This window comes from Gadus chalcogrammus, chromosome 2 (genome assembly GCF_026213295.1).
Source record: "Gadus chalcogrammus isolate NIFS_2021 chromosome 2, NIFS_Gcha_1.0, whole genome shotgun sequence".
In the NCBI taxonomy this organism is placed as follows: domain Eukaryota; kingdom Metazoa; phylum Chordata; class Actinopteri; order Gadiformes; family Gadidae; genus Gadus; species Gadus chalcogrammus.
In genome coordinates this window covers 2,773,299-2,801,275 of record NC_079413.1, presented here as the reverse complement: position 1 = coordinate 2,801,275, position 27,977 = coordinate 2,773,299, and the positions used below count along the sequence as shown (strand labels likewise).

Below are 27,977 nucleotides of genomic sequence, written 5' to 3'. Positions count from 1 at the left end.
ACGGAAAGTTTTATGAGACCTTAAACCGTGGTGGCAAAAAGCGAACCTCCCCCATCGACCGTACCCATCCTCCCTGGGAGCGCGTCGCCACACTGAGCAGCCGAGTGAGTGACAGCCAGCTGTGCGGTTAGCACCACAACAACACCCTACCGGACCCGAGACTCCGAGAGCTACCCTGTCCGTCGGAGAGCCGTCGTATGCGTGTCCTGTCGCCGGTTATTCCCGCCCCTGATACTCGAGTTATATATCCACACCTTAATTAACGTCAACCCGTTTCTTAGCTAGCTAGCTAGAAGAGCATTCCCCCCAACATGAATCCGTTGTGTGGCAGATGTAACCGAGTCGTGTACCCCACGGAAAAAGTGAATTGTCTGGACAAGGTAAGACGAATACAGCATTATTGCCTTTTTGAAGTTGAGAGACACGCATCTGAAGTCACTCGTCTGTGTCTGTTTCATGGTCGGCTGCGTGAATTAATTTCACCAGGCACATGACAGGTATGTCGCTAGCTCCGCTGGCTAACGTAGGTTATAGCCTAGCCTAACGCTAGCCCAACAAGTGCCTTAGCTACGATAACCCCGGAGATGGTTGATTTTGTCTTTGGGTGTTCACTAAATATATCTAGTCATCGCTACGTGTCTGAAACGGGCGGTGGTGTGTTCTGCAGAGCGGACCAAATCCATTTCGGGCAAGTCTTGTGTGGGCCTGAAATGACTGGCAGCTCGGCAGTCTTCATGTTTCGCAACCTTTCCCTTTTCGTGAGTTGCGTGTATAAATAAACACTCAGTGGAAACGAGCTGTTTGTGTAACCCATGACACTACGGTTGGTTTAGTTTCCCTGAATTTAATATTTTGTAGCCGATGTCACTGGGAGGACATTCGTTGATGTACAGCACCTACGTGATCCACATCCAGGTGCCCGACATTAGATTCACAGGGAATGAGTTCAGTTAAGGTGGCAATCTCATCCATGGGATCTACATCAATAGTCTGGACGTCACCATCACTTGGTATGACGTGCCATCCAGCCGTGCTGTAATATATATGAGATTGCGACGTGGTTTTGTGTTATAACACACTTTACCAAACGCTATGCTGAGTCTGTTTTATTGTATTGTTGGAGTGACATTTAGGTGGAGTCCCTCATTTATTGCAGCTTGGTTATGAATTCTGATGTTATTAACCGAAGCGCTGTTCACACGGCAAGTTCATTATTTGTCTGAACGTAATCCGAATGGACAGTGGGGATCAATCGCTGTCAAGAGATTCTTATCTTGTCGAGTGAAAAATGGAGGCCGTTGTGGGGAACGATGAGACCAACGGAAAGCACATTATCAAAAGAACTGATTCTATTCTCCATGTAATTCCTTGTGTTCAATGCATCACGACTCACGTTTTTGGAAGAAAACTGGAATGTATAGATTCGCATTCATGTGTGTGTTGCTACACGCTAGGATACAAGCAAGGTCTAAATGGCGTTTGCCTTCTAGTGTTTGAGCAAGAGGGTGATTGATAAGCACTTATCAAAAGTAGAAGCAGCGATTGCCCTGGAATCTGCCTGGAGCAGTGTGCATTCCAGCAGCCAGACACTCCCATAAAACGTGCTCTGTCATAGGCCTACTGGGCTGTTTTCTGCTCAGAAGCCCAGAATTGGAGTACATCTTTGCTGCCATTTCCCCATCAGTTCTCACTTCATAGCCCCAATCAAACCCTAACCCTTTTCACCACATAGCCCCTACAAAAATAACCTAGTTATCTTCCCTTCTCACCTGCAATGGTAGGCTAACTATCTTATTTATCGGACGCAGCCACGGTCACAGTGTTCTTTGTTCTTTACTGTGGTTAGCTGATGGATCTGGTAGGGAACAGTTATCTGCAATTTGCTTGGCCACCATTGAATACCTCCACCTGACTGTTTGTTTGGTTCTGAAGGGGAGCTGCTGTGGTGAGGCCTCTCCATAGAGCCCTTTTTTGTCTGTCAATCTGCATTCCACTAGAGCAGGGCAGGGCCCCTCAGAAGGAGGTGGTGGTGGTGGTGGTGGAGGTGGTGGAGAAGCAGGCAGATGAGGACGTGTAAAGACAGGAAGTCAGCCTTATGCGTAGCGCTGCTTTTTGTTGCTCACCCTCTGTAAATAGACGGCTGCCTAATAATTGTGCACTTGTTGAATTTAAAATGACAACAATAACAACTATTTCAGGCCCGGTGACATCTATGATGCTGCAACAGAGGGTCCTTGTTGAAACGCAGCCTCTCAAATGGGAGAGCAATTATACTATTAGTGCAGAATGAAATGCACATCTTAACTAGTAGGCGGTAATTGAACAGCGCACTAAGTGTGGCCAGCTTATTTTTTTGTAGTTTGTAGTGGAAGCTCTGTGAAATGTATAAAAGTTTATGCTTCAGCGCAAAGTCAAGATCGTCTTTGTTAGATAACGTCTGCTGCTTCTATCTCATCAAATCAATGTCGTCTGTGGATGAGTGTGAAATGGTCTTGGTTGTCCTTGCTCACTCCTCGTCAAACTGTCTTTTTTTTTTCTCCCTTCAGGCAAGGAGATCTTCCAAAACCCCCTACATTATTTGGCAGGCAGTATTAATATTTAATTGCAACACACAAACCCCTATAGATGGAGTTATCAGTATGTACACCAGAAAATAGACCATCGGCTCCATGAGAAAACGCAGTTTAAAATCTCTGGCCAACAATATGGCAGAAGCATAGAGATCAGTCTTATAAAAATCAATATATAAATCCGGAGAAGGGTGTCTCAGTATTCTTCTAGAGTCAAGTCTTTCGTAGGATCTCATAGGAGGTTTTACAGCCCGATGCAATAGGAAGAACATTTTGTTTATGCTTGAGTTTAGAGTTATATAACAGACATAACCTACTCATGAACTCTGGACATTAAGCTATCTGTGTTTGTCATCGTTCATAGTGTATATGAGCACTCTATACGTGGTAGTTATTTAAATATGAACAGTGAATGGTTGAATAACATACAATGTGTCTACAATGAGTATTTTAAACCTTCATGAGGTTGTCAACCTAGCCAAGATGCAGTTGTCTAGTAGATACATTTCCATTGGAGATGATTTGACTCATGTTTAGTTCTTGATTGGCATCAGTCAGTTAATAACATAAACAGCATGGCAACATGAAATCTTATTTTGATGTATGAACACCATCCGAGTTTTAGGGTTGGAGTTTATTTCCTGTTTAGACAGCTGCCCTCTAATCCCATGTAACCAATGGAAAATGGTCAAAAGGTCGGCGGAACAATTTTCCAGCAAAGCAAGCTCTGTGTGTTTTCTGTTGGATCAAAAAAGAAGATCTTAGTTAAGCTAGGCAAAAATACAAATGTAAATGCCTGACATAACTATGGCCATAGGCGTGCATGTGTGTGTGTGAGATGGTAGTTTTGTTCTTACACAAATAGCTGTTCTTAAATTCGATTCCTATTCTAATAGAGTGTCCTACTAATAAGCATCAACATCTAGATGTTGCTTTTTTTCCTTACGGATTTTTGATTTTGACCGCACTTAACGTGTATTCCTCTGGAGGCACAAAGCTGCTATCAATTTAGCCTGGTTATTCTTACTGATGCTGACTCACGCTCTCCAAATGCATATGATATATTTCAAGGAAACCTCCGGATGGTTCTGTCTCGCCGAACATGGTGACCGTACACATTCTCGCAGCTCGCAAACCTTTCCTGAATGACTCCCAACTTCCCATATGTTGACTTTGGCAAAGAGGAAATATGACTCCGTGCTCTGACCTGCTTGTGGCCGCACCTTCATGTGGAACAGCAGAGGCGCTTGTGTTTACAGATAACAAGCAGAAAACAAAGCGTTGGATCCATATGGACAGCAGCAGGCCGCGGCGACCAGTCGAGGAATCTGAAATGAGTGAATGAATATGTAGAGTCGGTTTATGCCAACGGACGTTGAATGGAGTGTTCAGGTTGTAAATTAAGCCCATGCTGTTCGCCTGCTGGCCAGCATACAAGCCCTCCCTTGGCCATAGTGGAAACTAGTGGCATCAGGTGGACCCAGAATTACCTAGCCTCATTTTTTACGAGATTCTGCTTTTGGAACGAGCCTGATGTAGGTCTCGAGTCGCTCAGCCGAAACCGTGTTGGACAGGATTGTATGTCCATCCCCCGGCTCTCTCTGTCTCTGTCTCTGTCTCTGTCTCTGTCTCTGTCTCTGTCTCTGTCTCTGTCTCTGTCTGTCTCATGTCTCTGTTTCTCTTATTAATGGGAACTATACAGCATAGTTATAGAATAGCATAGCATCACTCAAGCCAATCCACAGACAGACGTTATTTGGTTGAGGTTCATTTTTTAGCTTGAGTCTTTGGTCTTTTGGGTGTGACAATATGAGTGAGTCAAAGTGAAAGAATGCCTCATATTTTTAACAACCTAGCACAGAATAAAAACAAAACAAAATGATGAGTAATTTTGGTGACATTATGACATTAAATGAGTCAGTGGGTCATTTAGATCAAGTTTTGATTAAAAAGCATTCTCCAGACAATTACAATTCAATAAAGAAATTGGCCCTAGCTAGGAAGAAATGTGTTGGATAAGGTGTGCTAGCAGTAAGAAACAATGCTGTTTGTGAGTAAAGTTGTGATGCGTTTGTGTGGCTGGATGTTCATGACATCGAGCCATGCTATCCACAGTCAATCTCAGCTGATTAAGGATAACAAACAATGTTAAGTGGACCTGATTGTACTTCAATGGAGCTGCCTCTGTCTCAGATAACCCCACTATGTCACAGTTGATGACTCATAAACCAGCCATTGTCTTGGATTTGAGATTCAGTCTATTGTGAGCTTCGTATTTACAAAACGGAGAAGCAAAACAAATGCATAAAGCCTGCGATAAGTTTTGGAAAAAAATATTATCTGCTGTTGAAAAAAGAAGTCTGGGACATTGCTGTGTCATTACTGGTGTCTCCTCAGTGCAAACAGCCCGCAAACAGATAATTAGCGTGGCATCCCTGCAATAAACAGGAAGGCATAATGTGTGATTTCCACACAAGTGGCGCAGCAACCAAGAAAATTAAAAGTATCCCATGTTGTTCACTGGGATACGACCAGTGTGTGTGGCAAGTTTTGCCAACCGCTGAACAGTGTGGGAGTACATCCCCCACCCACACACACCGAGACACACATTAGCCCCTTTTAGACTACGATTTATTGTACGATGAGTTGGCATAGCCCGACAGGAAAATGTTGGCAGTTGCTTTCACAGGGTTATAAAACATTTAACATGAATGGTCTGTCTATTCCAAGGTTCCCAGACATGTCTGTGTTCCCAGGATTCCCTATCGTCCCGTTCTCATCTGCCCCACTGTGTCATTTTCCTAGATAACCAATAATAACTTTTGCCAGCCTTTACCTTTGTGTGCTGCGAAGCCAAGGCTTTGCATTCGATATATATCCGGCGCTGATGGCATGGCTATATTTGGTAGGGGAGCTAGTAGGGTAAAAGGTAGATGGACAGTAAAACAAACCCCCTTCCTATGGAGATGAAGCGAGCTAACTATCACTGATGAGTTGGTTTAAGGCCTGCTGTCTGACTCCAGTCTACCTGCTGTAGTTGTGATGCTTGACGACGTGACCTTCTAGCGTCATGGAGTTTTGTGTGCGTGTTTTTTGTGAAATATTACACAACACAGTCAAATACCAAGACAAGTACCTGGATTGCATGTGTTCTAACAATATGTTTACTTTAACTATAAATGCATCCACATGTAGCTTTATGTTTTCTACTGAGGTAGGAGAGGGGAACCTCTAAGCCTGGCTGCATGCGTCAAAAACTCATTTAGAGAGGCCCATTCTTCTTCTTACCGCGTAGGGGGACGGTATAGCAGATGACAGGCACAGGCGGTACTGGGTTTCATCTCAATGTCAACAGCTTACCAGTAGGTATACTCAAATATGATGCCAAACCCCAACCATCTCCTTCTAGATATGACTGCACTGACATGACTAGATAAGATAGTAGCTAGACGTGGATCCCTCTAAAGCTGATGTAGGACTTAAGTTAAGCATGAAATCCATCTTTCAGAATACACCTTTTGATTATAATGATCTTAAAGCTGCTGTAGGTAAGATAGGAGGGTTGGAGAGAGAGAGAGAGAGAGAGAGAGAGAGAGAGAGAGAGAGAGAGAGAGAGAGAGAGAGAGAGAGAGAGAGAGAGAGAGAGAGAGAGAGAGAGAGAGAGAGAGAGAGAGAGAGAGAGAGAGAGAGAGAGAGAGAGAGAGAGAGAGAGAGATCAGAAAAGAGTGAGAGAGAGAGAGAGAGAGAGAGAGATCAGAAAAGAGTGAGAGAGAGATCAGAAAAGAGTGAGAGACTTTGAAACGTAATGACCTGAAAATGTCTGCTCTCTCTCTGCTCCCCCCCCCCCCCTCTGCACCGCCATGGAGAAGTGTTGCGTTGTCATTACATCAATGGCACCTGTGGCTGACAGACAAGATGAGTGCCCCACAACCAATCAGAGAAGAGATGGCCTTATTGGTCAGAAATGAGCCAGGAACAGTCTAAAATCTAAATTGGTTCACAAAGAGGAAGGTGCGTTCAACTTGAAACAGAACCGTCACACATTTCACCCACTAATGGATGATGGATGGCAATGCCATTACAAACAAATTACACACTAATACTAGCTCTTAAATCCTGACCACCAAACACCCATGTATTTTGCTCTGACACTATCTATAGTCCCCCACATTAGTGTTTAAAACCTAATTATGCAAAGGATATTTCGCAGGGGACATCAGACTACTTCTGTTGATCGTGTGTAATCGCTGGTTTTCTGTCTCGGCCTACTTACAGAGAAATCAAAATGAAACCATCTCTCTTCAGAAGACCTAGCTAGCTAATCCCTGCTTACACAGTTAATGCTGTGAAGGTGGCTGCTGCTTTCCTTTGCTTGTCAGGGGAAGAGAAACGGGAGTATTTCGTATCCTGTCTTAATGCACTCAGGAATGCTCGCATAGAAAGTACTCCAAACGAGGGTCTAGTCCAAACATGCAGCCCATTGGTTACCACCAGTCGGTGGCTTTCATTGGTATGGGAGTTCACGTTCCACCCTGGACACTCATTAACCATCCCTGTAGTTCATTTAGGTTTTCTTTGAGGAGGTTCTGGGGCTGGCTGGCTGAGTGAGGCATGCAGGGCTGAGTGAAACCCTCCCTTTCTTACACTCACCCCGTGCAGCCTACACTGAGACACATAGCCTACATACAACACACAGACGCTCACACCCTTAGCCTGGAGCTGTGCTGATGCAGGGCGACAGATCTGGTTTTTACCAGGCTCCGGTTTTCCAGCTCAGCGCCAGATCCAGCCTCAGCATTGAGGACGCTGATCCGGAGCTGGGTCAGGATGCATGACCGATTTGATGCCTTTCCCCCCCCCCCCCCCTTGCGTTCCTCTTGGGATCTTTCCCACCCTGCTTTGCTGTATCGCTATCTTAATCCCATTTCCGTCTCTCTCGGTTCCCCCTCTGTGCTTCCCTTGGCGTGTGGGACTCTTGGGCTCGCTTCACCTGAGACGGCCATTGAGTCCTGGGGAATGCTGTGAGTCCTTGGTGGAATGTGGTTTAGCAGGTTACCCCAGGTTAGCGATCTGCTGGCTGAACATCGTTGGCTATATGACGTCCGATCTCTAGAAGTAACCCAAGCTCAATATTTACCCTAGGAAACGAGGACAATTGGGATCAAAGTCTGTGCCAGGCTCAACTCTCTCTCCATGTATGTGCCCATTGGGCTCACCTCAGCTCTGTTTGTTGTGTTATCCTGACCACACCACTGCTCCAGATTAGCGGGCCGCTCAGGTGAATTGGCGTTAGCGTTCAAGCACCAAGAGGAATTCAAACTTAAGTGGCTTTTACTGTATTAGGGCCTTCAAGGTGGGGGGTGGACGAAGAGATGCATAGTTGGGATAGAGATTAGAAATGCATAAACGCGGTAACGGTGTGTGAGAGAGAGCGAGAGAGAGGGAAGGAGAGGGGTGATGCGGCCGCCAGTGGTTCTTCTCAGTGGTCACGGATCGGGTTACAGCGAGGATGTGGCGGGCATCCTAGGTCGCAGTTCAGAGTGCCGTCCAGAGATCCGCAGTGGCCAGCGTCTTTCTTCCTGTGTCAGCCAACCACTGCAGTGCTGTTCAGCCACAACACACACGATTGCACATCCGCTCACAAACTACGCACACTCCTTATCATGTTGTGGTCGCGACTCATCAACACTGGTCTCGGGCATCTAGAGAGGGGGAACAGACCGGGCTGTGTTATCTTCTCAGCGTTTATAATGTCTGCGTCGCTGACGATGACTTTGAGGGTGGTATGGTATCTTGATTCCTGTATCGACAGGCCCCATGTTAAATATCAGCCCGTGTCGTATCGCTGCTGGAGGGATATGATGGATAATCGACGTCGCCCCTGTGTTTCAACAGAGCTGAAATTGCCCAGTACGGGCTGGCACTCCCCATCCCGATAGGTCGAGGAGTCGCCGTGCTGTTGTGATGATTCTCAAGCATTTCCTCTGCCTCTGAAAGGCCAGTTTGGTTTTACGATCAGTGTTTGGTGTTAGGCAGTTTGTGTAGAGAGGCTGAGGGGAGGAATGGCATTGCAGGGGATGGCAGAACGCCCCTAGGCCATGTTAATGAGGACTTTCTTTCCCTGTCTTCCTCCCTCATTCTCTGCACTCCTCCCTCCATTCCCTTGGTGATAGCAGGAGCTTCGCCAGATTATTGCCTCACTCCCTTTCCCTCTGCTGTCCAGTGCTGTCTTACTCTCCATCTCTCTCTCCCTCTCTCTCTCTCTCTCTCTCTCTCTTCCCCCCCCCCCCCCCCCCCCCACCATTCCTTCCCCTCTCTGATTCTCCCACCCATCCCGATGCTCCCTCACATCCTCGCTCTTCCCTCCGTCCGCCTCATGCTCCTTAGTTTTCCAGGGCCAGCCCTCCCTTGGGGCCCTCTGATCATCAGCCCAGTGCTTGCGTTGCTAACTGTCGCGGTTGGCCCGCACATGTGCAAAAACCTGACCTTGGAAACCGATGTGGAAAGCCATATGCATGATGTGCATCTGCATGCTCACATCCGTGCAAAAAGCCTAATAATAGAAGTGTGAAAAACTGGTGACAGTGACGGCATTCACTTTGTACTGTGAGAGACTACCATGGCCTCAGCCCACTGTGCAAGTTGATTCTAACCGGAAGTAGAACAAACGGCCTCACATAAAAAACAAAAACGTAATGACAAAGTATTTGACTATGTACATAGGGAATACAAAACAAACCACACATGACGTTATCACGTGTTAGCGAACTGCGGGACTGCCAGCTTTGTGAGCCAGTAGAGAATTAATAACCAACCTATTGGAAATGCCCATCTAAACAATTAAGATGCAAATTCCGTGGGGGGCTGATTGGATGTTGAGGCAGGGGGGCGTGAGTCAGTGGCCATCAGAGCGAGCGCTCGAGGATCTGGTCGTGGTGGGCCTGTCTCGTGTCCCAGGGCAGGAGGAACTGACCGTAGTCCCTCTCTGGGCCTCCTGTGTTTAACAGCCAATCCTCTCTGTGTCTCGGTGTGCTGCAGCGCCTTCTCTGCAAACCCCTAGATAAAGGCATCCCAACCTCACCATGTTGTTCTTCCTCTTCCTGTGTCTTTTCTCTCCTGGACAGTACTGGCATAAAGGATGCTTCAGCTGCGAAACCTGCAAAATGACTCTAAACATGAAGAATTACAAAGGTTTCGACAAAAGGCCATACTGCAACGCGTAAGTTATCCCCTTGTGTGTGTGTGTGTGTGTGTGTGTGTGTGTGTGTGTGTGTGTGTGTGTGTGTGTGTGTGTGTGTGTGTGTGTGTGTGTGTGTGTGTGTGTGTGTGTGTGTGTGTGTGTGTGTGTGTGTGTGTGTTGGTGGTGTAATTACGTTATTATGCAATGCTGGGCACGGGGCTGCAGCCCACATGTGAAACACGTTGACTCAATCTGTCATTTCTTTCAGCGGCGCGTCCTCGAAAAACCGACTCTCCACAGATTCCCTCCGCGGTGTCTGTCCGTGTTTGTGTTTGACTCTGTGTACGTGTCCCACCCCACCCTACAGGAAGGAACTGGTGCTGGTGTGTGTGGTGTTGTGGAGACAGTACCCCACCCTCCCCCCCCCCCCCCCTTAGGGAAGAGGGGGAGGGTCAACAAAAGAAATTCCTTGGATTCCTCGCCACTGACACTGTGGCACGAGCCCCTCGTGCACACTCTCTCAGTCTCTCACTCCCTCGCTCTGATGACCGGAGAGGAATCCGTGGAATCCGACTTCATAGTAAAGCTGAGGGCTCGTAGTAAAGCAAGCGATGGTTTCTCTGTCTGTGTGTGTGCGCATGTTGCACGCTAGTTTTACAAGGAAACGACAAAGGGAGTCGATTGACATGTTATGTTCTGCTCCATGGTGTCAAATCGTGGCCTGCTGGCGTTGTTGACAGCTTATGTTGAACCCTGTCGGTAAAAGGGTTTGTGTTTGGGGTTTTTAACAACATTTCCCTACTAGTGAAAATATCAACAAGGGATACAGCCGTGGCTTGTATCCTGATTTTAAGAACCAAAGCCGTCACTGCGGCCTATTTTTCCAGAGAGGCTTATAGAAATGTCTCGCAAATACAGAGATTTCAAGGAAAAACATCTGCACCATACTCGTGCATTGCGCTCGAGTGATCAAACGTGAAGTTCCTAACGCTGTCACGATGTAAAGCCCCCCATATGCTCATTTATATGAGAGGTCTGCGAGTGAAATCAGTTTTAAACGACTGCGCCGTCCAGTCGTTTGACGAAATAAACAACCACATACTGCGACCCTCCTCCGTTCTCAAGAAGCGGTTTTCCTTCTGCGTGTCTGCGCCTAGTCCTGCACATCTAGGTCAGTGCTTTAGCCTGTGGCAGGTGTTCTCCAACCTCCATCACTTCCATATAGAATTACCCTCTCCTCCACCTTGCCTGCCATTTCCCAATCCTGTCAAAGACCAGCTAGATGGCCACTTACTAGCCCCCGCCGGCACCCCAGCCCGCCACCATGTTTACTGGACTCTCTTCCGTTTGTTTGAAACAAGCTCTGTTGGTGTAAACACCCATTAGAAGAAGATTCATCCCCCAAAGGAGAAGCCACTCTCACTCTGTTATTAGCTTCTGCACTGGCCAGAGTTTATCATCGGGTCTCAGGATCTGCCCTGGTTAAACGCTGCGGACTGTTTGTGTTTTCATACATTATGTCCACCCGCCCCCCCTGTCATGAGACACGCCCTGATTAGACGGCAGAGTCACGGGGGAACGCTGGGAGACTTTTGGGAGGGCAGATGTAGATTGGAAAAAATTCTTCTCCTTTCCTCAGGAGACGAGGGGAGCCGCCAGCACTGCGAGGTCTTATTTTAGCCCCTTGTTTCGATGCACAGACGCTGTTCCTTAAAAAGAAACCGCGGGACTTCAAAGAAGTCGGCAGCGTTAAAAGATGTCAACACCTTGACTTGATGTAACGTTACTGCTTCATCATGCTCCCGTATGGCCTCTTATAACGCAGATTATCTTGCGTAAACTCTCTGCCAACGGCTGAATAATGGAGAGAGTGATAAAGGGAGAGAGATGGAGAGCCTCCACCCTTTACCGCTATTCGTATTAGACCTGGCCAGGTTTCCTGCTATTACAGGAACTGGAACTGGAGAAAGAGAAGCAATATGTATCTATATCTCTTCTAGAGGCTGTAATGGGTTTTGATGGTGTTTCAGAGTGCATGCAGGTGTAGAAATTGTGCAATATGGTTACCCTAATTTTGATGACACACTTACTGAGAATGTGGTTCCATTCAGCTTTGCTTTGATGGGCCTTAGTCTTGCAAAGCGACGAGACAAATCAACAGAGGGCAACATGTTTTGTGCTGTCCAATAAGAAATAATATAGTAAATTACAACACATTAAACGGTAAACATTGAGGCGTCTTTAACCAAACCTATTGAAACCTTTTGGTGTTGGCTAAAAATGTCGCAGTGACGTAATGGAAGACGTTGCAACACAGCGTTGCTATGGATAACCGCTTCAGTCAAGATATTTTAGACTTCAGCTAAAGCTTTAACCTCCTTCAAATGCCACTTTAAGGATCTTTACCCTGTTAGGATCCGATCCTATTCCACTGAAAAAAATAGAGAATGTGATGCAATGTTTGTTGAAGACGCAGAGTCCAAGAGAAGGCACAGCGGGAAAGGGACAGAGTGCACATTAGACGGCTCATCTTTCAAGATGAATGAATAAGTAAACGATTTTTGCTTATTTTTTTACTGCTGGATTATGAAGCAATACACATGGTGTTCTAACATTGGTGTTCCCACGTCTGTCAAATGATCCATTGGAACTTTACTTCCAGAACACAAGAGGGTGGGACTAGCCTGAAACGCCACCTGCTCCGGCATTGACTCAAGACCTTCCCTCCTCCACAGTAGGCCGTGTGTGTGTGTGTGTGTGTGTGTGTGTGTGTGTGTGTGTGTGTGTGTGTGTGTGTGTGTGTGTGTGTGTGTGTGTGTGTGTGTGTGTGTGTGTGTGTGTGTGTGTGTGTGTGTGTGTAAAACGCATGTGCCTCCAACGTGACCAGCATCATGATGTAAAGCCCATTTTAGATCGAAGATTCGCGGCGAGACTGCTTGCAACAGATCGCACGGTAATGTTCTGCCTTTCAGGTCGTCAGCTGCAGAAGTAAAGCTAGCTGATCACGTTAGGCCAGTGGTGGTAAATGAATCAGCATATTCTATATCTATTCACCTGGAGAGTGACTGATAACCCTTTGCTTCTCGGCAACATGTAAAGCGAATATCAACGCAGTGATCTTTCCTACGGTACCGTTATCATTCCCCCCCTTTGAACGTTCTCTGCAATGTTCTGAAGCCGTTATGTCTCGTCGTGAATCTTTGATCTGAACTGGGCGTTAATCATGCATCTCTAAAGTACGTAATGACGGGCCTGAGTTGTTTTTTTGGAATGCCACTGACCAATGTGTGATACTAACTAACATGTAGCCTGATTTGAGGAGTCTCTCACACACACACACACACACACACACACACACACACACACACACACACACACACACACACACACACACACACACACACACACACACACACACACACACACACACACCGCCTTGTTGAGAACTCGATCCTGCTGCTGGGTCAACTCCGGCGTGCACCACTCTGTATTTTTCTTAATATCCGACCGCAACTATGAATAACAGATCGTTGCCATGGACACAATTTCCAAACGTAGAATCTTTCAGACAATTTTTACTAGAGGATTTTAAATCAATAAAATAATTCATTGTTATACATTCTGTCAAATTATTGATTTCATTACGGAGTAGATGTGCAATAAGCGAGAAAATGAACATTAGTGTTATTAGCAGGTCACACAATCACAAATGAACCCCTACAGGGTCATAGTGCTACATTATCCCTTGCATATAATATATTGTATGTAATGTAATACTATATGTATATACATAACAAGGCCGTATACAAGTTTTTATACAGTTCTTGGTCAGCCCCAAGTGATGTTCTCCTACGAAAGCCAGGCTGCGTTGAACCACACCACCACAATCCAGTCACACCCAACTCTATAAATAAATCCCCTCAGATGGTATACAAACATCCATTACCCAACAATGTCGGGCTAGCCTCTCTGAGGAAAATCCATGGTGCTGTTGCAAACAGCAGCAGCAGCTGACGTTTTGAATTTGATTTGAGCTGATATGAAAGTAGCCTTTTGTTCTGCGAGTATATTTGGCGGACGTGCTAAACATTGTTAAGAAACATGCGGGATCTGATAAGAGTTTGAAGGGGGTTTGAAATTTTGAGCTTTGAATTTAATTTGGCTGCAATTAGGGTATAGTGTCTTGCATTAGACCACAAAGTTTTGTGATCTTTGTTATTCACAGTGGTCGACGTGCTTGTTAACGATCTACGATCATAAAATGATAATCTAAGGAACTTGATCCATTTTCCTTGTTGTCGACTTGTTTCATGGTCCAGGAAACAACTAAGGCATGTTCTTTGTCATCTTGGAAACGATAAATGTCCTACTTCCATAGTTGAACGAGTTCACAGAGGAGGCCCCTAGTTTGGACTTCTACAACTTCTAAGGTTATGTGAGCTAAGTTTGAGAAGCCCATTGGTTTTTGACTAGACTCTGGCCATGTGTTTTTTTTTTAACTGCCCCTGAAACCGTGGTGAACCTGTCTCTGCGGGAGGATGAATGTAGAACTTGATCTTCGTCCAGAGAAGCGTCTACTGTGTAAACAGTCTCTCGGCTCAGCGTCAATAAATAGTTCCATAAAGCAGTCAGTCAGCGACCCACCAGAACCAGAGAGAACAAGCTTATTGGCCGTGTCCAGTCGCACACTGATGTCTGACTGCACCTTGATGAGATTAATGGGAGTGCGGTACTCACCGAGAATCCCCTGAAATCGGTTCAGAGGGCCTCGTTTTCACGCTCTGCTGAAAGGGGCGGCTGATGACATCACCGGCACGCCACCACACACACACACACACGCTCCGAGCTCTTTCACTGTGTGCAGCTTTGTTGTCCAGAGTTATTTTAGCGTGTCTGTGCTGGCCGTGCCTCTCCGACCCGGAAGCAGTGGTTCCCACACGCCCCGGCCTGCCCGCACCTCGTCTCCCTCACACAGGGCACCGTGTGTTGCCTCACAAGGCCTTTTATTCTACAGGGGGGACCCTGGAGCTCACCGGAAGAGACCTCCTCCAATAACAAACCGGCTCCCTGCGTCTCCCACACACTGTGCACTGTTTGGAGGCCTGTCTGTTTTTGCTGTCTTTGTTCACAAACCCGGTGTGGGGCAATGCATCGTGCAGGCTTGGCGGGGAATGCGGGTGGGTGGTTGAGGTGTGCGTGCGTGCGTACGTGCACGTGGGTGTGTGTGCTTTGTGTGACCGTGCTCGCTGTGTTGTGGTTGTGTTCCTCAGACACTACCCCAAGACAAACTTCACCGCCGTGGCAGACACTCCTGAGAACCGCCGCCTGAAAGAGCAGACCAAGATGCAGAGTCAGGTGAGCATCCATCAGCACAGACACACACACGCACAGACACACACAGACACACGCGCATGTTTTCCGATTGCATTTATATTAGGTTGACCTCAGACGGCAATGGTTCCACTGACGCACAGCTCATTTTCATTCGTCTGTTTCCTGGAAATGGATCCATTCTGTGTGGAGATCCGATCCATAAAGCCAAAAACACACACGTCCTCTGCAATGGTACAACCTAGATGACTCTTTCTAGGTCCCAAAAGAACAGTTATTTGCTGCAGCTTATCCCGCGGAACCCACCATCGTAGAGACCCAAATGTAGGCTCCGAACTCACACAGCTCATCAGACCAAAATACCCGTCGGAACTGGGTCACGCGTTGTGGCGGTATTAAAAAACCAGTCCGATGGGGAGCTGGGCAGCTCTCTGTACCTCACCTTTACATTCTGCAGGATCTCTCCTTACCTGCTCTACCCCAGCTGACCCCTAAACTATACATTCTGCAGGCGCTCTCTTTGCCGCCACCCTACACGACCCCTAAACTATACAGTCAGCAGAACTCCCTCTACCCTACCTGACCCCTGAACTCTGCATTCTGCAGAACTCTCTCTACCTCCATCCTACCCAACCCCTCCACTATACATTCAGCTGAACTCTCGACCTCTACCCTACCTGAACCCTAGACTATACAGTCTTCAGAATTCTCTCTACCTCTACCCTACAAAACCCCTACACTATACATTCAGCGGAAGTCTCTACTTCTACCCTACCTTACCCCTAGACTACACAGTCTGCAGAACTCTCAACCTCTACCCTACCTGACCCCTAGACTACACAGCCTGAAGGCGCTCTTGCTAGTTGACAATGTGACAAGGTTGGCTCACAGTAGGGTTACGATCGCAGGCAGGTCTCGAGGATTCCTTTGGATCAACCGGTTTGGCCGTGCCTTCCTCCGCTTTCGCAGAGCGAGGGAATTACACAATTTCCAAATACTGGCACCGGCTACATGGGTGGTTGTAATGCGTGGAGCAGCGATTTGTGGAACGTCTAGGATTCTGTGTAGCCACACTGGGCCTTCCTCCCAAGATTACCCCCACGTTAATCTTGTCAGAAGCACACACGCCCTCCTTCCTTCCGTTTTGGTGCATAAATTGTGATTTAGACCGTGATATAGGCATGTGTCGGGTGTGCGGTGGAAATGTGTAGAGTAAACAGGAATTTCCAAGGAGAGCCTGGGTTACGAAGAGCACTGCAGGGCTGTTCTCTGTGTGTGTGTGTGTGTGTGTGTGTGTGTGTGTGTGTGTGTGTGTGTGTGTGTGTGTGTGTGTGTGTGTGTGTGTGTGTGTGTGTGTGTGTGTGTGTGTGTGTGTGTGTGTGTGTGTGTGTGTGTGCGTGCAAGATGGGGTCACGGATCGGATCAGGCACAGATGGTGTTTTTCTACATGAACCCCCAACCAACAATCAAATAAACAACCATCAATGTTGCCGTTCCCAACCAATGAGATTAACACGCTCTAACATGAGATTATAGAGTGAGGGGATTTTGTAAATAAGTGTCTGTTGTCTTAATCCGCACCATGTATAAATGTGAATAAATATCACATTAATGATGCATTCATGTCTTATTGACCTTGCATGGCCAGTCTCTGTTAGGATTTCATAACCATACAAATAGGCTATTTATTACTATTTGTTTGAAATATCTGCATTTGCCTCGGAAATATTTGCATTCTTTACAGTATGCAAAGTCTGTAAAGCAAGGTCGGAAACATGAATATCTGCCCCTTGCCACCGGAACATGAGCGCAGTGTTGTTGATTCGGCGGTTATGGCGTTGTGAGGGTGTGTTGTTGCTGGAAGTTGCTGGGCATGTGTTGGGAACTAGGTCCATTCACCCCGCCCCTCGCCACTGCTGCGTTGCCAGGGGAACCTTATTGCTATGGTAGCTGGGTAGAGAGGTTAGTCATAACTCATTACGAGACTTCACTGGAGAGGAACAGACAGAGACACAGAGAGAGAGAGAGAGAGAGAGGGACAGAATCGGGGAGGTGAATGAAAGAAAAGCAATGAGGCCCGGGGGAACGGAAGACTCCAGTGGAAGGCCTGCTAAAGGAATGTAGAGGGAGAGAGGGTGAGAGAGAGAGGGAGGGTGAGAGACAGAGGGAGAGAGAGAGAGAGGGATAATCAAACAGACGGAGAGGGATTCAGATCGAGAAGGGACTCCGCATTCTGCCTCAACTGTAAAATATGAATGAAAAGGCAGCGGAGGGAGAAACACTGATCAGGGGAGGGGGGGGAAATGTGGGTGGGCACGGAACGGAGCGCTGCGATTGGACGGCAAGAGCAATGGCGTATTCCGGGGCTAGACAGACAAAAGAAAACGGGGAGGGGTGGTGTTAAATGGGAGAGGCGGAGATTACACGTCGAGGAGGTAAAGATGAAGAACGGGGGGGGGGGGGGGGGGGATCAAGAGGCTGACTCACTGAACCCCGGGCGGGGTCCTCGCGCTAATGCCGGCGCACTCATCCTCGTACTGGCCCCAGCGTTGCATGCAGCCGTGACTCACGGTCAGCGGTGCGGGTCCAGCCACCGCTGGGCGTTTGGTGTCCGGTCAGTCAGCACGCTGTTAGGGCTGTGTCAGACGTTATGTGGCTGTGTGGGGTTGAGGAGGAGGAGGAGGTGGAGGAGGGAGGGAGGGAGGGAGGAGGAGGGAGGAGGAGGAGGAGGAGGAGGAGGAGGAGGAGGAGGAGGAGGAGGAGACACCACAGGGGGTTGGGAGCCTGGGAAGTGATTGCGCAAGGCTTTACAATCCCCTCTTTAACGATGACAGGAAGTGGGGGCAGTCAGTCAGCACGCAGCGCAGGAAGTCATTAGTCATTGCTTAACTGCAGCGGCGCCTACAGTATAGCAGTATGGGCTGGAGCCCCTTACCCCTCTGGCCTTTTATGTTTCTGAATATGCAGACTTCTTCCTGTACTGGGTGCAGTACAGAGGCGTAGACGTTGGCTGATTCGACGGAGTGAGCTTGTCACCGTGATTTCAAACAGTCATGGGACACACAGGTTCTGCTTGTCTTGGCGTTCCCCTGTCTGACCGTATAAGGCTGTCAGCATTTCCTGCATCAACGGCCCTCAGTCCCCTGCAGCCAGAAACAGGAAGTCAGTCACTGAAGTAGAGAGAGACAAAGGAAGTGGGCGGGGCTCAGTAAATCTACCTCATGGTCACAATCGTCACCATGTTGGTAATTTAGTTATTCTGAGCTCCACGGGAACGCCTCGATTACCTCAGGCCTGACCTGTGTAACAATCTGGTTTAGTAAGTGATGGTTATGAACCAGAAGAGAGGCACCTGGAACCTGCATATTGCTGATTGTTAAATCTCAACAGATGCTTGATAGTCAAGTCCATTACATTTTTGAGATGCAAACTACCCACCTTTGTGCAGATAACTTAAATCTACTTGTTTCTTATTCAGTGTTCCATGGTTTCGAGGGTGTGTGAACTTCATGTCTTGCTCTGAACTCTCTGAATTGTTTCATTGTTGCAGGATATTTTGCTACTGTTATTACAATCTCAACTCTCGCCTACACCCAAATATTTGAGATAACACTAAACTACGCTTTCTGTATTCCAACATAACAAGCTCACTCACATTTCTACCTATTCTCTTCCTGCAATGACTCAACTCTCGTGGTACTTCACCTTGAGCAAGACTTGGTGGGACCGTTTGCAAAAGCAAACTTTTAGAGGACGTAGATTGACGGGGAGCTAAGGCCCGAAAGGATTGCGTTTCAGTCCGTAATCGAAGATTACACCTGCGGCGTTCTTGCTCAGTGCCGGACCAATTCAAACAATCGTTGTCCGGATTTGTCCCTTGCACCCGAAATCCATGTTTGGAAGACAGGGTCCTGGTTGAACAATCCCAAAGTTTTCTTTTAATTGGTTTGTTTGTGCAGCAATATGTCAAATTTGTTTCGCTCTGTTCTTTAGGCCAGCTCAAACCCATTCGTACCATCTGCTTGCAGGGTAGATCTCACTGTACAATGGAAGACAATACACCCCAGTGCCATTCTCGTTCCATTCAAACAGCGCCTTCCTGTTATGGCTGGTGCAACTTCCTCTTAACTCTTTTCCGTTCTTTCCCCTTTTCCCCTGGCAGGTTCTCTACAAGGAGGAGTTTGAGAAGAACAAGGGGAAGGGCTTCAGTGTGGTGGCAGACACACCGGAGATGCAGAGAATCAAGAAAACTCAGGACAACATCAGCAACGTGAGTCCGGACGTAGGAATGCTCCCGGCATACCGCCGTAAAATGTCTTGAGTTTCTAACATAAACGTTGTGTTTTCTTTGCGTTTATGGCTCGTCGGATCAGTCGGGCATTCTCCATTTCCCCTTTGGCCTCTTTGGGCCAAGGGTCTAGATTACGGGCCAAGAAAAACTTTGGTAGCGCCCCGTGCGAGTTATTCTAGCATTCTCTGGCGTACAAAAACTTCCACTTAGTGAAAGTGGAAAATGTTTGGAATCTCAAGCATGTATGGCTTTAGCAGGTGGTTTTGCATGGAATGTAATGCATTTCACAATCAATTTTTTACCAGGATCCATAATGCGATCCAGATTGTACTGAAGTTTGACGTTTTACAAACGTCAGTACCACATTGATGGTTGTTTATTTGATTGTTGGTTGGGGGTTCATTTCAAACATACTGACGTATCAGCCCTAACTCGTTAGCTCTAACATCAACCCATTGACCCCCGCGTAGCTCCTGTATCCTTTATGGTTCTTTATGTAAATGATTATGCGGTTGAGTGGCTCAACGCGGTAGAGAGGCTCGCCCCGCGAATGCACTCGTCACCTAGGCCATACGCCCGGTAGCGACTTGTGTTCGAATCCCCCCCCGTGGCACCACACTGTCATTCCCTCTCTGCTCCTTTCTCTCTGCACTGCCCTGTCCACAAAAGCACGAAAACAGACGCAAAAATACCAACAATGAAAACGAGCCGCCCCTCACTTTATACAACTCGGTCAGGTCTCCCCCAGCCAATAGATACTGATAAACCATATCTCTGTCAATATGAAATGTCATTGATGGAGGGGCAGATGTCTACCCCCTCCAATGGGACAGTTTAGTCTGCTGCCCCACCCCCTTGTTTCCCTCTGAGACACTGATCCACACACACACACACACACGCGCTTACATGCAATGCAAATATACACCTACTGGCAGACAGACACAGAAACAGAAACAGGCAGACACAAACTAACACACACACACCCCGAGGAGGACACACACTCGCACATGCGCACAACGCACACACACAGGCAGGCACACACATACACACAAACACACACACCCACACACACAGAGGAAAGACAGACATGGACACACAGCGAACATACATCCGCCCCTTGCGCCTCGCTGTCGTTCCTAATGACATAATTAGTGTGTATGTGAAGGGTAATCACTGGTTTCATACGACAACATGCTCACAATGCGCTGTGCGTGTTAGATAGGCGCGGGCGTACCCACATGAACCGGCATGATGGGGATGTTGTCTAAACACCGACTCCAGAGGGCAGGGTCTTTAGACCCTGCAGAACATTCTAGATTGGATAATGGGCCATTTAGTTTCCGCGGGAAATATACAGGGAAAAAAACTGAAATGAGAGACGCCTAACCCTAACCCCCCCCCCCCCCACACACACACACACACACACACACACACATGGGGGGCGGGAGCCACTTACAGATGACCGTTCACCCTGAATCGCGACGCCCTTGTCTAGTGCAATAAACACTAGTGCTGTTCCTCTCTTACTGACCCAACATCCCTAAGAGCCCCGACCGGTTCCTAGTTCAACACAGACGTATCATTAAACAAGCATGTTGTCCGGTTACGTTTACATTCAGCGGCAAATTGTATGTTGCTTTTATCCCAGGCGACATACGTGAAACAACAGAGAGAAACAACAGTATATCGCTGTCGGTACAGTAAGGACGTTCATAGAACCAAGTGCCAAACCCTAACAATCGCTAGGTTAACCCATTCCCTGTGTACAAAAAAGATAGCTAGGAGAATATTTCCTTTCTTTGAATGCCAAGAGTCGAAAGTTCATGTCCCCCTGGTCTGTCTGGATTTGTCTCTTTTCTCCTCCTCCTCCTCCTCCTCCTCCTCCTCCTCCTCCTCCTCCTCCTCCTCCTCCCGCTTTATGTGACACAACCCTGACTTCTCGTTTCTTCATCTCTCACCAACCCCTACCTGCCTGGGATTCTATTCTCTGCCCCTTTTTCTTCGGAGTGATTAGCGAGGCGTATAACAAGCTGGAGACTGTTCCAAACAAACACCCTCACCCGCGCGCACACACACACAAACTCACACAGCCTCTCACACACACACACACACACACACACACACTCACATAGCCAGACCATGCTGGGAACCGCGGTCTCACTCAACATATTGCACTTCATAACACTGACTGTCGTCTCTCTGTCTCCCAACACGCACTGCTCCACGCCCCAGCACTCGCTGTGTGTGTGTGTGTGTGTGTGTGTGTGTGTGTGTGTGTGTGTGTGTGTGTGTGTGTGTGTGTGTGTGTGTGTGTGTGTGTGTGTGTGTGTGTGTGTGTGTGTGTGTGTGTGTGTGTGTGTGTGTGTGTGTGTGTGTGTGAGAGAACACACACTAGCTTCACACAGTGGCTCCTTTCACTGGCGGGGGCTGCATCAGGTCTATAAATCTGACCGAGGCGGCCGTAGTCGGGTCCACTATCATCAGCCGGAAAAGCGCACGCGGGGGCGGGGTGGTGGTGGAGGACGGCTGGGGAGTTGTGAGTGCACTCATAGAGGCCTCCCTCAGTCCCAGCCTGGTCCGGTCGCCCCCCCCCCTGTCCGGCTGTTGTTTCCACCGCTGAATGCGGCCTTTGTGCTGCCGCCCCGACTGGGGTGTGATGTGGAGTAGAGTAGTCGGCTCGGACGTTTGTTTACCTGACCACACGTTTGTTGTCGACGTGTCGTTTAATTGTTTGGGTTCGTTTTAGGGTTTTTACGTCCGCTCGCCGGGGAAACTGTGGGCCGGGCTAACCTATTTGGGGGATGTTTTTTACGCGCTTAGTCATGTATTTTTTTTTATGTCTCTCCGCCTCCTAGCGGGTGATTTTATCGTTCGGGTGTCTTTCGCCGCGCCGCGCCAGCGAGCGCCTTCCTCGTTTCTGACTTCACCTTCCCTTCTGTGTGTCGTTCCACGTTGCTACGCAACTCTCTGAGCCCTCGCACTGCCTCTGGTCTCGATGTCATTTCCTGTTAGCGCAAGGCTGCTTCCAGGAGCCCTGCTGCACAGCGCGAGCATGCCCCACCTATCCTGGCCAGGACGAGTGTGGCGGGGGCGTGCGTAGGCGACACCTGGTGGCCGTGCGAGGAACTGCACCGAAAGCGTTAAATTACAACTGCTGTTTGCCTTTCTCATTTTCAGATTAAGTACCATGAGGAGTTCGAGAAGAGCAGGATGGGAGGGGAGGCCCCGCCCCATCAACCTAGCACCCCCACCTCAGGTACCACACACACACACAGACACACACAGACACACAGACACACAGACACACACTGTGACTGTATTGCCACTAGTTCTAACCCCGCGAGCCAGACAACATGAGGGGACACGCGCAGAGAAGTAACTGCAACCGAAGGTAGAAGGTAGACCTGAAACCAGTTTGAGGAACTGGTTTCAGGGTCCCGTCCATGATGTCCGTTGTAGCTGGCACCGTTCCTCCCAGGGGAAGTACCACAACAACAACAGCAGCAGCAGCAGCAGCAGCAGCAGCAGCAGCAGCAGCAGCAGCAGCAGCAGCAGCAGCTGAGCCGTGGCCTGGCCCTGGTTGTGGGCGCTGAGTGAGACGGGCCCCCCAGTGCCCGGAGGGCCGGGTGCTGGGTTACCACCAGTTGGTGGAGCCCCTCGCTGAGCCGTGACCCCGTTTCAGGACATTCGCTGCAGACGTCCAGAACTTCACGCTTACATAAGACGTGTAATGAAGTGTCAAGACTCCAGGAAGTGGATCCACTCATTACCCCCACCCCACCCCCCTCTTCCACCACCACCCCCGCGCTGACATCACTGCTCCCCAGAATAGCGTTCTGTAACGGTGGGAAAGTGCACTGGGCAGTCCCTGGGGGTCAATCCAGGCCAAAGGGTTTATTAAGTGTAACGTTTTAGTGGTCGGAAAAAATGAGGGTTGTTTATGAGAAGGAAAAGGATTGTTAATTAAGGACAGATGTTTTTAATTAAGATTAAATTATGGTTATGATGATGATTAAAAACCCACTAGCATGCCGGATTGGGCTAACCGGACTCTTGTTTTTCGTTGAGGTCCATCTGTGGGAACGGGAGGAGAAGCAACACACACACACACACACACACACACCAACACACGAACACACACACAGGAACAACATGTGTACACACACACACACACAGGAACAACATGTACACACGCACACAGAAACAACATGTACACACGCACACAGAAACAACATGTACACGCGCACACAGAAACAACATGTACACAGACAGACAGACAGACAGACAGACAGGCGACGTTTCATAGGTAGTACGACGCAAAGCACTCTCCCCTGCCTCCCATGCACAACCTAAGCCTGCTTATTATCGTTCTGTGGTGGTGGGGTGCTCTCAGGTAGTTTCTAGCTGGCGCTCCGGCCCCCTCCAGCTAGCGTCCGGACAGGAAGAGGCATTGTGGAGGGGCTTAGCGGCACCGAGGGAATGCCAGGCACCAGGTGTACACGTCTCAGCTCGCTCCGCCTCGGTATTCCGTTGCTCCTCGTCTCCGTCTCTCCGTCTCACCCTGGGGGTCCTCCCCGTGTCGACGCTCTTAAAGGGGACATGTTGTCGATGTTACCTAGATGTATGACGGTTAGATGAGCAACGTTTGCCACGGTCCACTGGGTAGGCCGGTGGACAGACCGGTCTATCCGGCACACATCTAGGAGGACACGCCCACCTGAGATGGCAGAAGCTGCACATTTTCGTAGCGGCTTGTAACGGCTAACCACGGGTCACACCTGGTGGTGTACTATGAACGTATGGAGTGAGGGACGGAGGACATGACCCCCAGGGAAGGGGCTTGGTTTGAGCCTGCGAGCTGTGACGGTGGGGATGGGAGGGAAAGTGGAGTGAAAGATCAGCTGGTAACGACGACAGACTCTGCGTGTCAAAGGACTCGTCATTCGTTGACACGTAAGTATCAGGTGTCACCCGATGCTACTGTGGGGCCGCAGCGGACATGGAACAGGTGGTTCATGGGAGACTCATAATGGAAGTGATGGGAGGGATATAGCGGGGGCGGCGATGGTTCTGTGAGTAAGCCGGAAGGGTTGATGTTTTGGGCACGGTTTCAGTTTTGTAGCCGTTCTTTCGACTTTTCCACATCAATAATGGAAGATGTTTCTTCCAGTTATCGAGCGTTTAATAAGGCATGAAGGGTCAGTCGACGGGCGGAGTTGAGCGGTGGTTTCCATGAGGACATCACGGACGGTGATCTGTCAGGCTGTCTGGGTCACGCCACACTCACAAGGCTCACACTAAATACATAATCGTTAGTCTCTCTTTCTTGCTCTTTCTCCTTTTTGCTCTTTCTCTTTCGCCTTTCTTCTTTCTTTCTTTCTTTCTTTCTTTCTTTCTTTCTTTCTTTCTTTCTTTCTTTCTTTCTTTCTTTCTTTCTTTCTTTCTCTCTGTCTCAGGTTCTCTGTCTCTCTCCAAATCTTTCTCTTTTTCTCTCAAATTTTTTCTCTTTCTCGCTATCCCTCTCCTTTTCTCTCTCTCCCCACATGTCTCTCTCTCTCTCTCTCACCTCTCACCTCCCCCCTCTCTAACTCTGTCCTCCTGGTCTCCCTCTCTAACTCTGTCCTCCTGGTCTCTCCCCCCTCTCTAACTCTGTCCTCCTGGTCTCTCCCTCCCTCTCCCTCCTCTCTCTCTAACTCTGTCCTCCTGGTCTCTCCCTCTGGTGTCTCTCTCTAACTCTGTCCTCCTGGTCTCTCCCTCCCTCTCTCTCCCCCCTCTCTAACGCTGTCCTCCTGGTCTCTCCCTCCCCCTCCCCCCTCTCTAACTCTGTCCTCCTGGTCTCTCCCTCTCCCTCTCTCCCTCCCCCCTCTCTAACGCTGGTCTCTCCCTCCCTCCCTCTCTCTCCCCCCTCTCTAACTCTGTCCTCCTGGTCTGTCTCTCTCTCCCTCCCTCTCCCTCCCCCCTCTCTAACTCTGTCCTCCTGGTCTCCCTCTCTAACTCTGTCCTCCTGGTCTCTCTCTAACTGTCCTCCTGGTCTCTCCCTCCCTCCCCCTCCCCCCTCTCTAACTCTGTCCTCCTGGTCTCTCCCTCCCTCCCTCTCCCCCCTCTCTAACTCTGTCCTCCTGGTCTCCCTCTCTAACTCTGTCCTCCTGGTCTCTCTCTCTCTCTAACTCTGTCCTCCTGGTCTCTCTCTGTCCTCCTGGTCTCTCCCTCTCCCTCCCTCTCCCCCTCTCTAACGCTGTCCTCCTGGTCGTCCCACAGCAGGCTACCAGCAGGCTGCGCCGTCTCAGAACTTCCACTACGAGCCGACCCCGGAGCCGGTCCGTCAGGCCGCCGCCGCCCCGCCCCCGAGCGCTGGGGTAGGTACCCCCCCCCCCCCCCCCCCCCCCCGCCGCCGCCCCGCCCTCAGCCTGCCCACGGGGGCTAGCTTCCTAGCAGGTGTATCCAGTCTCATTCAGAGTTCTGGTTAGGGGAAAAATGACTGCGAGCGCACAACTGACTCATGCGTCAACAATACATGTGTAATCATTTTTTTAGCATTTGTGCTTCATTCTTGGCAGTGAGAAGCCGCCATAGCTGGTGAAACCTGTTAGAGGCTGAGAAGGGAAATGCAATCCATTAGATTAGATTAGATAAAACTTTATTAATCACCCGTAGGAGAAATTAGTTTGTTGCAACAATGAATTCAAGCATGCATGATTGAATTCAACAATTATTCTGTCCCTGTATTAAATGGAATAGTTTTCCCATCTGAGACTTGCTTTCATTTGGAGGGTTCATTTGAACGGTTCGTATTGCACAATCCTCAAAACTAAATTCGAACATTCTGGAAAGAACGATTACTCAACACGTGTGTGTGTGTGTGTGTGTGTGTGTGTGTGTGTGTGTGTGTGTGTGTGTGTGTGTGTGTGTGTGTGTGTGTGTGTGTGTGTGTGTGTGTGTGTGTGTGTGTGTGTGTTGATCCTGTGTGTGTGTGTGTGTTGATCCTGTGTGTGTGTGTGTGTGTTGATCCTGTGTGTGTCTGTTGATGTGTTTGTGTTGATCCTGTGTGTGTCTGTTGATGTGTTTGTGTTTTTTCTGTTTGTTTTTGTGTGTTTGTGTTGTTTTTGTGTGTTTGTATTGTTTGTGTGCGTGTCTTTCTGTTGTCCCTGTGCGTATGTTCCTGTGTGTGTGTGTGTGTGTGTGTGTTTGTCTGTTCATGTGTTTGTGTTTGTCTGTTTTTGTTTGTCTGTGTTTGTGTTGTTTTTCTGTGTTTGTGCGTGTCTGTCTGTTGTCCCTGTGCGTATGTTCCTGTGTGTGTGTGTGTGTGTGTGTGTGTGTGTGTGTGTGTGTGTGTGTGTGTGTGTGTGTGTGTGTGTGTGTGTGTGTGTGCGTGTGCGTGCGTGTGCGCCTCCCTCCCTCCCTCCCTCCCTCCTCCAGAAGCGCTACCGGGCGGTGTACGACTACGCGGCGGCGGACGAGGACGAGGTCTCCTTCGTGGACGGGGACATGATCCTGGAGGTGCAGCAGATCGACGAGGGCTGGATGTACGGCCGCGTGGAGCGCACCGGCCAGCGGGGCATGCTGCCCGCCAACTACGTAGAGGCCATCTGAGGAGGGGGAGAGGAGAGGGAGAGGGGGAGGAGAGGGGGAGAGAGCTGAAGGTAGTGAAGGAGGAGGGGAAATATGAAAAGCCCAGTGCCATCTCATCTAGCTACTGCTTTCTCTTGTTTTGATTTCTTGTTTTCCTGTCTGTCCTGTGACCCCCCACCCCCGACTAGTAGTCTGACCCCCTTTTGCATCCCCCCCCCCTCCCTCGCTCCCTCCCCCCCCTCCTTCTGTGTGCGTCTATTTCCTGTCCCTGTGCTGTTTTCTTTCTGTCGGTTTGGCCGTCTTCCCTTCTGGAAGTTTGTCCCTCCTCTGTCCCCTTAGCGTGGTGGCATCATCCCCCTTTTGCGCTGCCAAATACTCAACAGTCTTAAATGGAGTAACCTTCATACGTCTTATTATGTCCGGGCTCCAGCCGCGGTTTGCCACCTCGCATCCTAGCTGTAAGCGCTAACAATCTTACAAACGAAAACAAAAGAAAAACAACATTGCCAGGGGGGGGGGGGGCGAATGAATGAATGAACGAATGAATAAACAAATCATGTTATAGACCTCTCGTTAGCTAGCTGATCAACACTCAGTTGCCATGGTATCAGATAACTGCAGTTGCTTTTGTACAGACAGACAGACGGACGGAGAGAGAGCTTAAAGTAGGTCTGGGGGGGTCAAACCTGTGTTGGTGTTTTGCTGTTTTTCCCCGTGTGCTCCTGGCTCCGTACTGGAAGCGCGGCGGCGTTCTGACGAACCCCACGGGTGGACCAAGCCGGTCCCCAACGCGGGGGAACCCCTATTTTGACTTGTGTACATTCCATTGAATTGACCACAATACCCTCAGCGCTGTCGCCACAGACAGACCGAATGAATCCGTCTTACCAGAGAGGTTTTGTATATATTTTTATTTTCAGACTCATCTCAAACTCCAAACTCCTTGCCTAGCAGGCACCCTGTGGGTATTGCGATTTAAAAACTGGAATCATGGCCCGAAATCATGCATATCACGTGTGTAGAGAGTGAGTGTGGG

The 27,977-nt window shown here is 48.8% G+C and overlaps 1 protein-coding gene across 1 annotated transcript; it reads left to right on the top strand.

Moving 5' to 3' along the window:
* The first annotated feature begins 47 nt into the window (after window positions 1–47).
* On the top strand, window positions 48–27,977 carry LOC130406653 (LIM and SH3 domain protein 1-like). Its single transcript, XM_056612333.1, has 7 exons — window positions 48–380; window positions 9,695–9,789; window positions 15,021–15,105; window positions 19,244–19,351; window positions 22,550–22,628; window positions 25,631–25,728; window positions 26,789–27,977. The coding sequence occupies exons 1-7, from the start codon at window positions 312–314 to the stop codon at window positions 26,960–26,962; spliced, it is 708 nt and encodes a 235-aa protein (XP_056468308.1). The 5' UTR covers window positions 48–311; the 3' UTR covers window positions 26,963–27,977.